The 17,451-nt window shown below is 37.6% G+C and overlaps 1 protein-coding gene across 1 annotated transcript; it reads right to left on the bottom strand.

Annotated features, from left to right (window-relative positions):
• Positions 1–11,806: 11,806 nt before the first annotated feature.
• Positions 11,807–14,414, bottom strand: LOC107746425 (F-box only protein 50-like). Its single transcript, XM_016560647.1, has 6 exons — positions 14,188–14,414; positions 13,219–13,305; positions 12,904–13,000; positions 12,592–12,687; positions 12,074–12,212; positions 11,807–11,978 (listed from the first exon to the last, which is right to left on the bottom strand). The coding sequence occupies exons 1-6, from the start codon at positions 14,330–14,332 to the stop codon at positions 11,811–11,813; spliced, it is 732 nt and encodes a 243-aa protein (XP_016416133.1). The 5' UTR covers positions 14,333–14,414; the 3' UTR covers positions 11,807–11,810.
• Between the last annotated feature and the right edge of the window lie 3,037 nt (positions 14,415–17,451).

Below are 17,451 nucleotides of genomic sequence, written 5' to 3'. Positions count from 1 at the left end.
GCACCAAAAGCTCTGACATAACACCATTTATACATTTTTAATCTTGATTTCTCCTTTTCGTATTTTCCTCTAATCGTTTCTCCATGTCACCCGTCACCTGTGTGGTGTGTGGTAGAGATTGAGAGTGACGTGCTGGACTGAACCATGTGGTCATATTTCACTTTCTAAGCTGCGCTATGGTTACCTGGACATCCGCTTTACTGTGCTACTCTACACCACTGTCCAAAAATAACCTGCCCATCACACAAACAAATACACGTGTATGAAAGTGTCTTGTATGTTTTTGTAGATGTTGGGTGATGGTGTACGTGTTTGTTTGGGTATGTGTCTAAGTGAGCATGTATGCATTTACTCCCTTACAGTTATGCGTGTAGGTAAGTGTGTGTGTGTGCCGAAACGGAAATGTCTCCAATTACCACGATGACACCGTTTCAGTCTGTCAAGTGCCACTGATAATTGATTGGCCGGATTGGCTTACACACAGAGCTCGGACAGCTTAATAGGAGTTAACACCTTTTAGTGGTTAAGATTACCACCATCAGAGAGAGAAAGTGACAGACAGAGACAGAGAGGGAGATAGAGGGAGAAGAGGAGAGGATCCGTTCTAGGAAACGTAAGAGTGACAAAGGAAAATGAAGAGGATGGTTAGCTAAAGTGAAAGAAGAGGGAACATCCACAATTTAACTAAATCCCTCATTTTTACATTTAACAATGAACTACTTCAAGTGATAATACAAATAATTAATTTAATAATAGTTGTAATGTTGACACCACTCTTAAAAACTACTGATGACATTTCTTCCCAATTTAAATAAAAATGTTGTCTTTTAGAGCAATTTTGCATACAATGTCAATTGGTCAAAATTCCAAAAAAAAAGCCATGTTTTCAGACATGTTTATATTCATTTTTAGATACCAATGTTTTAACTTCAGAAGAGTTATAATTTCAATATTTGGTGGAATAACCCTGAATTTCAATCACAACAAATGAAAATATTTGCTAGGCCACACTTTACAAAAAAAAAAAAAAAAAAAAAAAAAAAAAAGGTAAACAACAATTCAGTTTAACTTCACTTTTCAAATTTAAGTTTAGTCAGCATCCATCTGATTTTCAATATAAATTCCATAAATTCATTTCAAATTCTTAGTCGCAACGGTCACGGGTTGTGGTTGTAGAGAATGCGCACGAAGGAGTAGGAGTAAAGGAGGAAATCGGCAGAAACTGAGGGCTTGTGAAAACAGGAAACATGGGGCAAAGAGAAACTAAACGGAAACGCACACACGTGACAGATCGCCCTGTAACAGTACCATCCCGCGCCGTAACGGGTGCCCTGGAGGCTGGTGCAGGACTGGAACAGGGTGGGGACAAGGAGAGCCTCCAGGGCGGATCAGGGAGCCATGGCGGAGCAGGGAGCTCAGGAGGCCATGGCGGATCAGGAGACTCAGGAGGCCATGGCGGATCCGCTGTGTAGCTGGCTCGCTCGGCCACGGGTATATGGCCCCCCCAGGAGGCCATGGCGGATCACGAGACTCAGGAGGCCATGGCGGATCCTCTGTGGCCTTAGCTGGCTCGGCCACGGGTATATGGCCCCCCCAAAAAAAATTTATTGGGGAAAACTAGGAATTCTGGAGAGCGCTCTGGAGGAGCGGCACGTGAGGGCGCTCTGGAGGAGATTCAGAGACTTGAGCCCTCCTTGGGCTAAGCACGGGGACAGGAGCCCTCACTGGGCTAAATTCTGGAACAGGAGCCCTCTGTGGACTATACTTGGGAACTGGAGCCCTCCGTGGGCTATACTCGGGAACTGGAGGCCTCCCTGGGCTATACTCGGGAACTGGAGGCCTCCCTGGGCTTAACTGGGGAACAGGAGCCCTCCCTGGGCTATACTCGAGAACTGGAGCCCACTCTGGACTGGATTCGGGGACTGGGAAGCGCTTACGAGGAGCTAGCACTGGAGGGTGCTCTGGAGGAGCAGGCACAGCAAGGCGCTTTCAAGGAGCAGGCACTGGAGTGAGCTCAGGGGCTGGAGCCGACGCTGGAGCGAGCTCTCCGACACTGGAGCGAGCTCTGGGCGGGAGTGAGCCACGACTGACGGGCTTGACTTTGAAGTGGCCAGCGGGCTTGCCACAGAAACGGCCGGTGGGCTTGCCACAGGAACTTCGGAACTAGACTTCGGAACGGCCGGTGGGCTGGAGAAAGCCACGGCCGGCAGGCTTGACTTCGGAACGGCCGGCGGAGGGATCCCGGATCAGGATCGGAGGCTCTCCAGACACCGGATGACTGCCTCCATCCAGTCGAGGTTGGTGGTGTCTGGGAGCTCCGCGGGGCGATGGTAAGTAATCCCGAACGCCATTGCGTAGACGATCGGGTCGGGGTTCGCCTGAGCTACAGTGATGAACCTCGCTCGTTCCTCCATGTGAGCGGGGAGAAACGAACGGGAAAACAAAACACTTTTAAAAAACGGAAAATAAACACGGGGAGAAGAGACACCGCTCACTTTCAGTTGGGTCTTGGATTCTGTCACGGGGTTGTGGTTGTAGAGAATGCGCACGATGAAGGAGTAGGAGTAAAGGAGTCTTTTTAATCAGCATCAACCATGTAAACCATTGAAAAATAACATTCATCCAAGACAAAGAAATCGACAGAAACTGAGGGCTTATGAAGACAGGAAGCGTAAGGAGCAAACGAGATGATTAACACAACACAGGTGATCTAAATGAATGAAGATTAACTAATTACGAGAACAGGAAACAGGAATTAGACCAAATTGGGGCAAACAGAAACTAAACGGAAAGACACAGGTGACAGCAACATCCGTTCCTGCACACTGACAACTACTGAGCTGCTGTTGCCCTGTGGATTGAGAGGCGTTTATGAGAGTGAGTGTGCTTTAACACCTTCTCTCTCTTTAGGAGGCTCTATTGTATTTGCCACCCAATGCTGATTACACACGCTCACACGGACTTGACTACATAATAGTGGAAGGACAACGTGAAAGAGTTGACCTTGAACTGTGTAAGGCAGCCATATACACAAACACTCACAGAAAGCATGATATACACTGTATACCTCACCCATAGTATCAACACCGCAGTGATTTCCTTTATAAAAACTTACACAAATACAAATCCAAACACACAACTAAAAAAATTAAAACTAATTTTATGCACAGTTACTATGGTAGTTAAGATCAGTCCAGAAAGGTTCAAAGATACTGTATAAGTCTGCAAGTATTCAAATGTTTTAACCAATATATATATATATAAGGAAAAATATGCAATATGAAAATAATTGAAGACAAAATGTGTTTTACTGAGAAAAAACAAGATTTGGTTTTTAAAAAGCCTTTTTCCAAAAGGTACAGCTGGAAAAAGGGGGGTCGTCTTATAATCAGGGTCGTCTTATATTCGGGCCAATACGGTAAATACTTACTTGGCAACTAAATTAAATAAAATAAGTGTATGTTAAAGTACTAAATTACTAAAACTAAAACTAATAGTTTTATGGAAATATATATAAAAAAAAACTACGGAAAATGACAGAAGCACATGAAAACTAAAAATAAAAGCTAATGTGGAATATTTATAAATTAGTGCTGTCAAACAATTAATCGCGATTAATCGCATCCAAAATAAAAGTTTATGTTTACATAATAAATATGCACAGTGCACACATATATATTATGTATATATAAATACACTCAAATGCATGTATATATTTAAGAAAAATGTGTTACGTTTATATATTAAATACATTTATATATGATCTAATTTATATGAATATAAATATATACACGTAAATACATGTAAATAAAAAAAAAAACTTTAATGATTATGCATGTTAAATATGACTATGAATTTTTATTTTTTTATTTTTTCAAAGATTTTTTTATTTATACATTATTTTTATACATTATTTATATATTATACAAACGTCTGCCCTTGGGTCTGTCTGACCTGGTACTTTAAACAGAACCACACACAGTCACGTGCACACTCACCGGAGCACATGCACACAGACGGTGCAAGTGACTGACACACTAACAAGAAACTCTACTCTTGCTTTCATGGTCTCCATCCATGCCTTAAATAATTAACCTGTTGCAGATCGATCTAAGATCAGATGGTTAACTAATGACAGGTTTAGATCAAGTGTTCGGATCAGAGAATGTGTGTGATCATTTGACCTGGAATCACGTGATTAGCCTGTTGCAGTTTTGCATGTTGCATATTACATGCTCCTCTATAAGTGGGACGCACCAAACCGAGACCAGCAGATTACTTCACAGATCCAATATAAGACAAAGGCGAAGTAGATCGACAGATGTGCACATGTGAGGAGGAATGCATGCTCACACATACATAGAGAGACGAACACACCAGACTGCATTAGACTGAGAGAGACACACATACATACACACTCATCAGACTGCAGCGGGAAGGCTGAGAGCTCAGGTCTTGTGGTGTGTGTTACGGTGGCCCCTCATCCTGGCCAGCATTACTCTAGAAGGATCCGCAGTCTCAACTTCACCCGCCACTCATCACGACACTGCCGTTATGCAATATTTAGCACAGCACACACACACACCAGATACACGCTCATGCTCAGACAAATGCTGTCTAAATCACATTTTGTCTGACCAATACACATGAACATAAACTTCTGTACTGGACATTTGGAAGGACTGGAATAATAAATTATACTAAACATCTGTGGTGGGATGACACTTTTTAGTGAACGTTGACTGCGGTTCTAGGCTGAGATTCATGTGCACCTATACAGGAGTTGTTGACCGTTTGTTTTTGAGGACCGACATTTTGATTTCCTCTCAAATTCGTCAATAAAACACAGAATATGGAAATGCAGTTGAGGCAGCTCAAGTCAAAACAATCTCAAATGACTTACTAGTGCCTCATGGGGTGGTATTTTGAGGTGGGTGGACTCAGGTAACCTCAGGAGGCCAAATTCTGCTAGAGCTCTGTGTGAGAGCTAAAGCGATGGCAAGTCTTCAGCAGCAGCTGCGGAGCTTCAGCTCAGGACCTGCAGTTTCATCATTATCCCACTCTGAAAGACATGAACTCGAAGTCAAAAGTGTGTCTGTGTAGGAAGCTGATGTAGAAGAAAATATAGTTAACAAAAACCTGCATGTCATATACATTGTAAACATTGAATGATGCAGCAAGGATGCATTAAATTAATCAAAAGTTACAGTAAAAACTTCTACATTGTTAGAAAAAAAATCTATTTAATATAAATGCTGTACATTTGAACTTTCCATTTATCAAAGAATTCTAAAATATTTTAAATGTGTTGTTTCCACAAAACATGAAAGCCTAACCATTTTCAGTATTGATAATAAGAGGAAATGTTTTTTGAGCACCAAATCAGCATATTAGAATGGTTTCTAAAGGATCATTACTTGATAGTGATGTAAAGGCTGCTGAAAATGTAGCAATAAATAACATAACTCTACAATATTACAGTTTTTACTGTATATCAAATACAGCCTTGCTATAAGAGACTTCTTTCAAATTTAGTACTAAGAACATTTATTTTTTTAAGCATGAGCAGCATAATTATTTGCAAATGAATTCTTGTTCTTCTCAGGTCTTACATTACAAAATATAAAGTATTAACAGTAGAGATGCTGAAATACTGGCCAATATGAGAAGTCGTTACTGTTACAGACAATAATAAATGGGTAATATTATAAATATATATGCTACAAGTAAATGTAGGCATCACAAAATGATAGTGTACAGTATAAAAGATGGATAAATATTCACTTTAAAATATTTTCTATAAGTGCTAATAATGATAATGGGGGAGCACTTGGATGCTGGTTAGATTCAGAATAGAACTCGGAGAGTTATTTATACCCAACAGATTTGAATGATTAGTTGGGTGTTAAATAAGACAGTTTGTTACAGCACATTTCCAAGTAGCATTAAAAGCATTTTAGCATTAAGTAGCATTTTCACAGTTCTTCTATCATTACATGTTCACATGCAGTGTGAAAGGACATTTCTGTTTAAGGGTTAAATATTGGTCCCGCTTTAAGTGGCCTTAACTACTATGTACTTAAATCAAAAATAAGTACAATGTACTTATTGTGTTCATATTGAATTGCAAAACACTTATGCAGCTATTGAGGTGGGATATGGTTAGGGACAGGTTTGGAGGTATGGGTAGGTTTAAGGGTGGGTTAAGGTGTAAGGGATGGGTCAACAGTGCAATTATAAATGTAATTACAGAAATTAATTACAGATGTAATTACATGCAGGTATTTTTAAAATATAAGTATAGTGTAAAAACATGTATGTACACAATTGTAACGTGGGTTTGGGTTTTGTTTGTGTTTCTTGTTCATTGCCCTAGTCAAGTCTGTTCAAGTCAAGTCAAGTCTTTGTTTGTATTTTGGATTTCACTTTGTTAAATAAAAGCTGCACTTGAGTTCATCACTACGCTCGCCTCAGTGGACTATCGTTACAACAATAAGCACATTGTATCAAATGATTAATTTAAATGTAAGTACATCGTAGTTAAGGCCACTTAATATAAAGAGAAAGCTAAATATAAGCCTTAATTTAACTCCTTCCTTTAGGTTAGTGCTGGATAATAATGTTCTATGTTGAGGTGGGATATGGTTAGGGACAGGTTTGGAGGTATGGGTAGGTTTAAGGGTGGGTTAAGGTGTAAGGGATGGGTCAACAGTGCAATTATAAATGTAATTACAGAAATTAATTACAGATGTAATTACATGCAGGTATTTTTAAAATATAAGTATAGTGTAAAAACATGTATGTACACAATTGTAACGTGGGTTTGGGTTTTGTTTGTGTTTCTTGTTCATTGCCCTAATGTCTTTTATTTTGGAGTTTAGTCATGGTTCCTGTCTAGTCATGTGGTTCCTTTGCCTTCTTGTATTCCTGCTATTGGTTCCTTTGTTCATGGTGTCATGTTCTGATTGGTTTCCAAGTCATGTGTCTTGTTCCTCATTGGTTGGATTGTGTCATGTGACCCTGATTGTTTGGTATATATAGCCCTCATTTAGACTTTGTCTCTTGTCATGTATTGATGTTGTAACCTGCTGTCAGTGAGTCTAGTCTGTTCATGCCAAGTCAAGTCTTTTCAAGTCAAGTCAAGTCTTTGTTTGTATTTTGGATTTCACTTTGTTAAATAAAAGCTGCACTTGAGTTCATCACTACGCTCGCCTCAGTGGACTATCGTTACAACAATAAGCACATTGTATCAAATGATTAATTTAAATGTAAGTACATCGTAGTTAAGGCCACTTAATATAAAGTGGGACCTAAATATTTGCCATAATTTATCTCCATCCTTTAGGTTAGTGCTGGATAATAATGTTCTATGTCTTGAAATAGGCAGAAACAATTAAATGTCCAATATAAGGTGACAGCAGTAAAAAAAAATCCCATTACAGACAGATGTGATAACTGTAGTTTAATAATAATAAAACACTCTTCCTGACAATCATATCTATAGAAGGAGCACAATTCTATAGTAAAGACTATAGCATCCATCACACACGCACACACACACTTCTTCGACTACAACAAGCATGGTGAATCACAGTACACACATTCCATCACAGAACACCATATTTTTCATGTATATTTATTAGCTATTTGGGTGTATTATGTGAGCCGAACCACCACTGATGTCCTCTCATTTATACACAACATCTATCTCAACACTTCTGTTCATATTTCCTCCAGTGCAAACAAACTCTACGGAGTTCCATTTCACTCTTACCTCACTCCAAGAGTATCACATTCTGCAGGCAATGCAAACACTGCATTACCTGTCCAAAGAGCAGAAAAAACACCGGTCTGGCTGCATGCTCAGGGCTACTTAACAAACCACATCCCATTTACCAGCCTGAACACAAAGAAATAAGGTGTGTGTGTGTGTGCAAGTGAGTGGGAAAGAGGAAAAGAGAGAGAGAATGGACTAGATTAGTTTTGTGAAAGCATCAGTGCATGGAAGTAGCAAAACATATGCAGCAATGCTTTGTTCAAATGTATTTAATAACATACAACTTTTTGTACCGAAACACATCAGTTTTCATTGGTTAAAAGAAAGTGAATGAAAATGTAATTAAAGCAAAATTCAAATCAACCTAAGGAGGTAAAACTCATACAACTATCTACTAGAAGAGAAAAGATCAGGAAAAGAAGGAAGAATGTTTGTGTTTTTCTGTTCTTAAAGTTTATTAAAGTTTGAATTTGAATGATTTATTAATTAATAAATTTTCTTTTTATTCATGAGTTTTATGCCTTCTAAATCTGATGAAAAGCCTGTTTGCCCAAATGCATTGGTTTAAAATAAAGTGTTTAGAAAAAAATATTAATAAAGTGTTGCTGGTTTACTATTTGGAAGGAAAGTCTCGAACACACACCAAATCTACATACCGTATATTTCAATAAAAAAAATACTGTAAAAACGTGTTTGTAATTATATATATATATATATATATACAGGTGCATCTCAATAAATTAGAATGGCGTGGAAAAGTTCATTTATTTCAGTAATTCAACTCAAATTGTGAAACTCGTGTATTAAATAAATTCAATATATATATATATAATTTGAAATGACTGTTTTCCATTTTACTATATTTTAAAATGTAAATTATTCCTGTGATGGCACAGCTGAATTTTCAGCAGTGATGATTCCAGACTTCAGTGTCACATAATCCTTCAGAAATTATTTTAATATATTGATTTGCTGCAAATATGCTGCTCAAAAAGCATTTGTTATCATTAACAGTGTTGAAAACAGATATGCAGCCTTTGAACGCTAGTGTATGCACATCTTTGACTCAGCATGTTTATAGTGTATGTCAACGTGCTGCTGTAAAGATGGTCTGCCATACTGAACACATGCCGTGTCTCATGTTTCAGTCTCTTACAGAACTTCACGGATACTTTACCATTTAGAGGTGCCCCTCCATCCCAGGGAGGTTAACCACTAACCTGTCTGTGTGTGTGTACATGCGCCCATGTGGGAGATGCTGCTGTTGGATAGTGTCTGTTGTGCTTGTATTTCCATTGTAATTGCTCTGTAGGAATTTTTGAGAAACACAGCAAGAGAATGGAAAACAGACCAGTCAGTTGGGAATGCAAATTCTGGGACTGGAAGATGTTAAAGTAACTGGAGTAGATGAAAGGATAAATGAGTTACTTTCTCCTGCATGGATCTTCTGTCACGTGATCCTGCATTCATTTACCCACACTTTTCTCTGTAAGACTCTCTTCAGGACAGAAACACCTCTGCTCAACCTTCATCATTCTCATCACCATCATTATCATCCTCACGACACAATCATGCGTGCATTCTCTCTGCAGACATGCTTACCCACGTTACTCACTGACCGCACCAAGGACTGTAACTAAATCTTCTGTTTCTTTTTTCCATTTCGAAAGATAACACCTTTTCTGAGCTAGACGGGTTACCGTTTAATCAGTTCCACTTTGACCGCACACAGACTTCCACCAGACAATCGTGACTTTCATGTAATCTAAGACTTTAAGTATTACTCTGCTGCAGAAATTTTTAACAGGCCACTTTATCAGATGATCTATTGAGACAAGCCGAAAGGACATGACGTGTTATTTCAGTAGACAATAGCAGAAAATATCATATGAATAAACTTAAAAAAAAACAAAAAAACTTTTGACATATTCAAAAGTATTTAGGGGGTTGTGCTGTTAAACCTAGTAAAAATATGTTAAAAATATGGGTGTGCCAAGCATTATATTTTTATTCTCTAAATCGGGTAAGCTAATAATGTGCTTTGAAAGATAAATTATCTGATTCACAGTCAAAACAATAGCCTATAAATTTGACTGAATCAACCTAAATACAGGTTATGGCACAGAATGTTATTTTTAAGAGTCAGATCAGTTAAAGTTAACTGCTGATTTTCAGTTTTCACATTGTAGTTTCAGTTACATTTACTATCATTATGATCATTGTTGTATCACATTAGATCACATAGAGAATCAACTTGGTAGACTGAAAAAGATCATTTGTTCTGTTTTCCCTCAATTAAATTATAATAGATTAAAAGGCAAGCAGTGAGTGTCAGAGCTGAATGAGGGTATCTCAGGCCATCACTGGGTTTGAAAGGTACCATTGAGGGAGATGCATGAAACACTCCCCAAGTTCCAAACCCAATTCCTGCTGATACTGAGACTCGAACTCGTGACCTTTGGGTTACAAGTCTGACTCTAACCATTGGGCCACGACTGCTAAAAACACTGGATTTAAGTAAATAATAGGCTATGCCTAATTACACGTGTTTACATCAAAAAAAATTTAGAATCAATGCCAGGAGAAATAACTGCCCTTTCGCTCTTTTTCCTGTGTAGGGTGAAAATGACTCTCGTTTTTACCTTTCACCGAATCCTAAAAAATACAAAAGAAACCTAACAGACCTAAGGTTGCGCGGCTCATTAATAACTTGTGTAAAGCCGCCACATACTGAACTGCACATGTGACTGGCAACAGGTGCAACTCTGTGAAGTAACAGTACAAACACAGCTAAACACTTACATATATCGAGTTTATTTCATTCTTCTGTTAATGATAAACACATACGTAGATGCTGTCAAGAGCGTATTCGGTCCTGACAGATATAGTGACAATTAGTGAACCAATGTGCATGCCATACAGCACTATAAACCCCAGTAAAAGTCTTTATCCATTTTATTCAACAGAACTTACCTCTATGGCAGAGCTCAGAATGGACAGACATGACCGGGAGGCAGTAGAGGATGTTGCTCCAGCGCTCAGGAGAGTCGCGCCATTAGTTTTCGTGGTGTGTCTGTTTCTGTCCTGAACTATCCGAGCATCCTAAACAAGCGCGCATCCTCCGCGCGCGCAGCACGCGACGGACTGAGCAACAGCTCAACGCGACGCTCTGATTGGTGCGTCAAAGCATGTCGCCCTCAAAATAAAATACCTGAACACTGCCTTTATATACGCCATAAAACCTGGAGCAGAGCCATAGGGTACAATCACCTATATACACCTATAATAACTAATTATTAATTAAAATAATGAAAAACAATAATAATAATTAAAAGCTTTTAAAAACAGAGATACTTTAAAGGGATCGCTATTTTTTTATTTTACAGTAGCCTAATTGTTTCATGCAAAAAAAGATGCATCTATATTTATAGTTATAAATTATAGGCTATATTAATGTTATATAGAAATTATATATTTTAAGTGTTATTAAAAATTGTTATAGTTTGTGAATTGCCCTTACAATAATTTACCATAGTAACCATAGTTACTGCCATCACAAAAAAGTTATAATACAAAAATAATACAAAATACAAAAATAAATAAAACTAACACTTTTCATCAAATAACACAAAATGGCAACTAGTTCTGAATTAGGAATCAGAGTTCTGATTCCATATTCGCTATGATTTTACAGTTGTAAAATAACTGTAGCAACTATTGTATTTTCACATAATTTTTTTACCATTGTAGTACAGGTCACAGCGTCTTGTTTGCAATCAGTGAGCTATATCGCCATCTGCTGGCCTTAAATACTAAAATTTAATGACACCAACTGTGCATCTCTAGTGCTATTGTGAATACATTTAAAAAAAAAACACTGACACAAAATGAATGAGGAATGTTTTATTACATTATTAGCCTGCTAGATACATCTTATGAAAGTGCAGTTATTTTATAAAACATTCGAGACAACTGCTTCGTTCAAAAAAACTAAGTCTACAGAGTGCATAAACTCCTACCAGGTTTTTATTTTTTATTTTTTTGACTGTGATTTTTTCACACTGGCTTTGCTGGTCTTGATAATAATCGAGCTGTCTGTGACTTTGGTATTAAAGAATTCAACCATGAACTGGTTCTTCAGTCTGTGGAGAAAGTGAATGTACCTCACTCCTGACCCATACTTGGAGAATGCATGGGAGACCTATACACATAAACACATGTCACGTGGGCACATGAACATAAAATACTTACAAATATAAATACATCAATACAGATGTGCATGTACGTGTGTACTACCTTTTTCCAGGTGTGTGAGTAGCACTCCAGATTCTCTTGAGGGTTATATGTGTGCTGCTTGATGACCGTCTTACCATCAGCACCCAAGAGCTTCACATCAAGCTGATAGATAGATTTATGAAGCTGGCTTTCCTCATACCTACACACGAGGAGAAACACCCAGACATTTTAAGTGAATATTAGTGCATATTAAACCTCTGATTTTGCCTGAAATTAGACAAGTCCCTTCAACCAATAATTGCAACAATACAAACTGATTCAAAAATAGAAAACAGTTATGTGTCACAGATTAAATTGTCCAGCTATGTCAGAAATGAATTCAGATTCCTTGGTGCTTTTTTCTTTAGTTGCAAATCATTCGAAAATATGATGAAAAACAGGAAGACATTGCATTACAGCAAACTTCCTTTTAACTGACATCCATTTTAATTTTTGACTCTTCTGTGCAACTCAGTTTGCAATTACTGTTAGAAGATTGCTTAGACTGCAAACTATTTTTATAACAGGTCGTAACTCACCAGTCCTCAATGATGATCTCAGGCTGAAAGTCATCCAGCAGTTGGTCCCACAGACCCTCTGCCTTCAGGTCCACACACTGCTCTAAAGAGAACCACCTGAGGTTAAGAAACACAAAGACCATGTCAGAGAGATTATATATACTTTTTCTCACCCTGAAGAACTGACAAGCTAAGTTTTTTCTAGAGTACTGTAAGGAACACTGTATGAAAGTTTTCTGACAAGTACAATTATCTCTATTGTACTGGAACATGACCAATGCCTTTATATGTTTTTGTGACAAAGATCATTTTTCTCACAGAAGTGAGACTCACCTGTACTGAGGCAGATGGCAGACCACAACCCCGGGGGGAATTCCACTCGTGTCATGTGGTAAAACTTCTGTACTACTTTTCCAGCCAGAGAAATTACCTACAATTAACATCCAGGTACAAGATTCAATCACCTTTTTATTAGCAACCAAAGACATTAAGAACAGCAAAGGTTTTGGGTTTAAAGTTCAATCTATCAACAATTCGTGTTGTTTTAATCAAAGATATAATATAACACATTTCCATTGCAATTCAGCAGAAGTGAGCTCATGGTGAGATTTTTAGGCAGCGAACATACTGTTTTGGTTGTTGACTCACCATCGGGCTCAAACTGAGGTGGTTGGTTTGGAGGAGGTGGCATTCCCGATCGAGGGGGTTCCGGTGGTGGGACGGTGTGGTTTACACCTGGTTGTTGAACGAGAAAAAAAGATGATTTTAAAAGATTTAGCTAAATGAAATGGTTCAGTTTCTACTGCAGTAAAATTTAATTGCAAATAGGCCTACTGTTTTTCAAATTTTTATGTCAAATATCCATTTAGCCAAATAATAAAAACATCCATATAATTTAAAGACAACTTTTGCAGTATTATTTTAATAAACAGTCTACAAGTTCCAACAAGGCACATTTTTGATGGTACATTTCGCTGCTACGTTTTGGCATTGTTTCAGCGCTGCACAAATTCATTTCTTAAATTCACTATAAAATAACTAAATAATAACTAGTATCTTGTTTCTTTTCCCTCTACATCCACAAAATTAAAACATAATTCTTCCACAAAATGACAACAAAGGCATGACATTTCCTTTTTACATCTTACACAAACAATGTTAGTCGAATTCATATAAGTTAATAAGTTTGCATAATATTCACAGATAAACTACAGGATTTTTTTTACTATAAATATAATGCCACCTACTAGCTGTGTGATTTTTTTTTTCAAGTAGCCTATAGATAAATTTAATTTCATATTAATTAAAAAAATAGGAAACATTTTATTTTAAAACACAAATCAAGTCGGGAGTACATAAAATTAATAATTTAACAAGAAAATAACACACAATGTATGTACGTGCAACTCTAGAGTAACGTTCATGGATGATTCACCCAATTTCTCAATAATTAAACTAACGGTGTAACAACTAACCTCTGTTACAACCATATCCACGATCTCCTCTACTCTATCTCAATATAATAATGTTGCTTTATACAGTTACAACAAAGTTCAAGCAGAGATTTAGAACAGTGCGAAGTAGCGCTAGCTAGCCAGAGTGGTGTGACGTCATTACCGTAAGGCGAGGGGTTCTGCAGTAGGTTGCGTTCAAACGGCTTCTTCTCAAACACCGATTTCCAATCCACGCTGGCGGGCATGGGGACACCGTGAGCCCCTAGCTGCCATTGCGAGTCACACTTCTGTTTCCAGTCAGCCGCCATTTCAGACTGTTTTCCACGCAGTCCACGCACAGCAGACACGAGGAAGTGCTTTATTATGGTCTGCCCCACCCAGAAAACTGGTTCAGAACAGCCTTCTGCATTTACGCAAGGTCTACTTAACTGCACTTTACTCAGAAGTGAGTCACTACAGACACGAATGACAGACCACCTGAAATTGAATAGTGTCAAAACACTTATATTTGATAGTTTTGACCAATACACAGCATACACAGGGACTGCAAGTCATGCTGCGAGTGTACATTAGGATAGAACGCAAAAAATGTATGAGTTCAGAGCATTTCAAAAACTTAATTTTTATTACAATAGTTAGAGAACAGGTTGAGGCAAAATAGTATAATTCATAAGCAGCACTAACTTACATATAGCCTACCACACCCATAAAGACAACATCAAGGACTTATAATGTCAGCAAAGATTTAAAGTTCAGTCCAAGGCTGCCTGAACAAGCAGGGTTCATTGCATCAACCAAATTCATTAGTATATCTTTCAAATAAATGTAACTTAATAGTATCTTGAAAATGCATATGCATAAACCCAGGATAAGTTCAATAAATAACCATACAAATATTTTAATCTACAAATCTATTTAAGTAAAAATAATGAATATTTGCTAAAAGAAAATCTTATTTCTCAACAAATACATTTTACTATAGAGTTTAATTAAATTACTTCATGTTTAGATTTACATGGGTAAAGATTTAATTTCTTTATTGTTTATATAATATATTAATATTTTATAATATTTAAAATATATGTTAATATCCATAGCCACTTAATAATTACATATAATTTATTATATATTCTGAATTAATGTATTTCTGTCTTTCTGCTCAACATCCCCATTCAAACTAAAATATAATTGGCCTTATTAATGAAACGTGTAATGAATTTCTGTTTCATGAAACATTCAGGCTGATGCAACAATGCACATAAAAATATTTTACAAACTATTTACACAGAAATCTCTTCTGCTTGTGTTGCATGAATGAAGCCCAGTGAATGTACACAAATTGTGTGCATTTTCTTCCTTATCCTCAGTCAGGACCTGTGATATTGTAAGCAGATAAGAAAAAGAGCAGAGGCCACCTAAGCCAGCGTCTCAAAAAATGCATCTGGATGACCCTCTCAACCACATCCCCCTCAGTTGCTGTGGTTTACATAATTACTGACTTAAGATCTAACGCCCTTTCTGAAATCCTGAGCCTTGCCAAATAAACAAAGGCCTGGGACTTTTTAAACAATCTAAAGACAAACACCAAACCAGCTGCTCCCACAAGCATCCACCCAGTATCTCCTATTAATCATATATTAAACAAGCATTCCAGAGAATAGAACAGTTTCACAAACTCCTACGTTGTTACAGTGTTTAGTCAGCTTCCTGTGTTGCATACTGCTGTCACAACTCAATAATATACTCAGAGTCAATGTTAGTTTTGCAAGCTGTATTTTATGAACTGAGCTGGTGCATTTTCTAAAGCTAAGAAAATGCTTGTAGAGAAAAAGGGTGAAAAATCATATGAACCACAGACATGTTCTGGTGTCAATGTTGTGGTAGTCAACTCAGAACTCAGCGCTTCAAGTGGAAACAAACTAATACTGCTCTCTGAGCAATTGCACACACAAAGACCAATTACACTGCACTGGTACTGGTTGGATTAGAAAATAAAATATATATAAATACCTAAAAATAAAACACATAAACAGTGATTTAAAAAACAATGTACTGAGAAAAGATATGGAAAATATGAATGCTTTGTAGTCAGTTCTTTCAAAAGAGTTGAGTTTAAACGTGAAACTTCAACAACACAACTCCCTCATCATTTAATTCATTTATCGGTGGTTATTTATTGATTAATAACTGATTAACAACATATTCTTTCATCTCATTGCTTGTTTTATCACATTCTCATAATCCTCACAGCCAGTGTTGGGGAGTAACTAGTTACATGTAACGGCGTTACATAATTTAATTACAAAATAAATGTAACTGTAATCAGTGCAGTTACTAAGAAAAAATGTGTAATTAAATTACAGTTACTTATGAAAATGTTAACGATTACGAAGGGGATTACATTTGAATATTTACACACATCCACTTACAGATTTAATTGATTTCTTTCCCAAATTGTACTGATTACTCTGAGACATACGGCCCTATAATTTCGGCGACGCGGAAAACACAGACTGGTTCGTAGAATCCAGTCATAAAAACGAAATTCCTATAGCCTAACGCGGACGGAATATGCCACATTTTGGACGAATAAATCAAAAGTAGGTCAGTACACTTGAATCAAAACGCGATATGGACTAGTGTCTGTGAATATTAAGCCGCAAAAAGACAATATATAAATCCTGCACGCTCTGCGTGTCTGTGGAAATCAGGCGCGGACTGGCCATCGGGAGAACCGGGACAATTCCCGGTGGCCTGGCAGCCGATTTGGCCCACTATTTTAATATTATTGTTGTATAGTTGCCTGCCGAATGTACTAAAGCGATTATTTCCATTCCAATTCGCAATTCGATAATTAAATCTCTAATAAATCATGAATCGGTTAGTCGTGACTGGCAGTGCTTCGGCTCGCGCTCTCTCCGCGCCTCCGCCAAACGGTTTGGATCCAGTGTTGCCAATTTGGGGATTTTGTCGCACACCACAATTTCATTAGAAGCATCAATCAAGATGGCGGAGAAAAAAATGAACATCTTGTTTTTAACCACGGACACAAAAGTTATACCACAGTTCATGTCATGTCAACCAGATACTGAGAGAGAGACACAGTGCATCATCGTGTCATGTGTGCTGGGATGCAGTATTTTGCACTTACTTTGTAGTAATAGAGTGTGTTGACTGAAATAAGTTTGTATGAATAGAGTTTTTGTTTTTGGAGAATCATAATATCTCTTATCTGTTGGATTTGAGCAGGACAGGGATGCACTTTGGTCGCACAGGTGGAGCAGAGAAGCAAAACTACTGTTCAGGGTTTCAAGTGCAGGTCAGTTTCATCTGTAAATATGCTATTGTAGTTTTGTCTTTGTTTACTTAGTTAAGCAGCAGCAGCCCATTGCTCATCAGTCATCACTCAAAATACTGTATAAAGGAC

The sequence above is a fragment of the Sinocyclocheilus rhinocerous genome, unplaced genomic scaffold (genome assembly GCF_001515625.1).
Source record: "Sinocyclocheilus rhinocerous isolate Xijiao unplaced genomic scaffold, SAMN03320098_v1.1 scaffold77, whole genome shotgun sequence".
NCBI classification, from domain to species: domain Eukaryota; kingdom Metazoa; phylum Chordata; class Actinopteri; order Cypriniformes; family Cyprinidae; genus Sinocyclocheilus; species Sinocyclocheilus rhinocerous.
The sequence above is the reverse complement of the archived record's forward strand: the minus strand, read 5'-3'. Positions and strand labels throughout refer to the sequence as shown.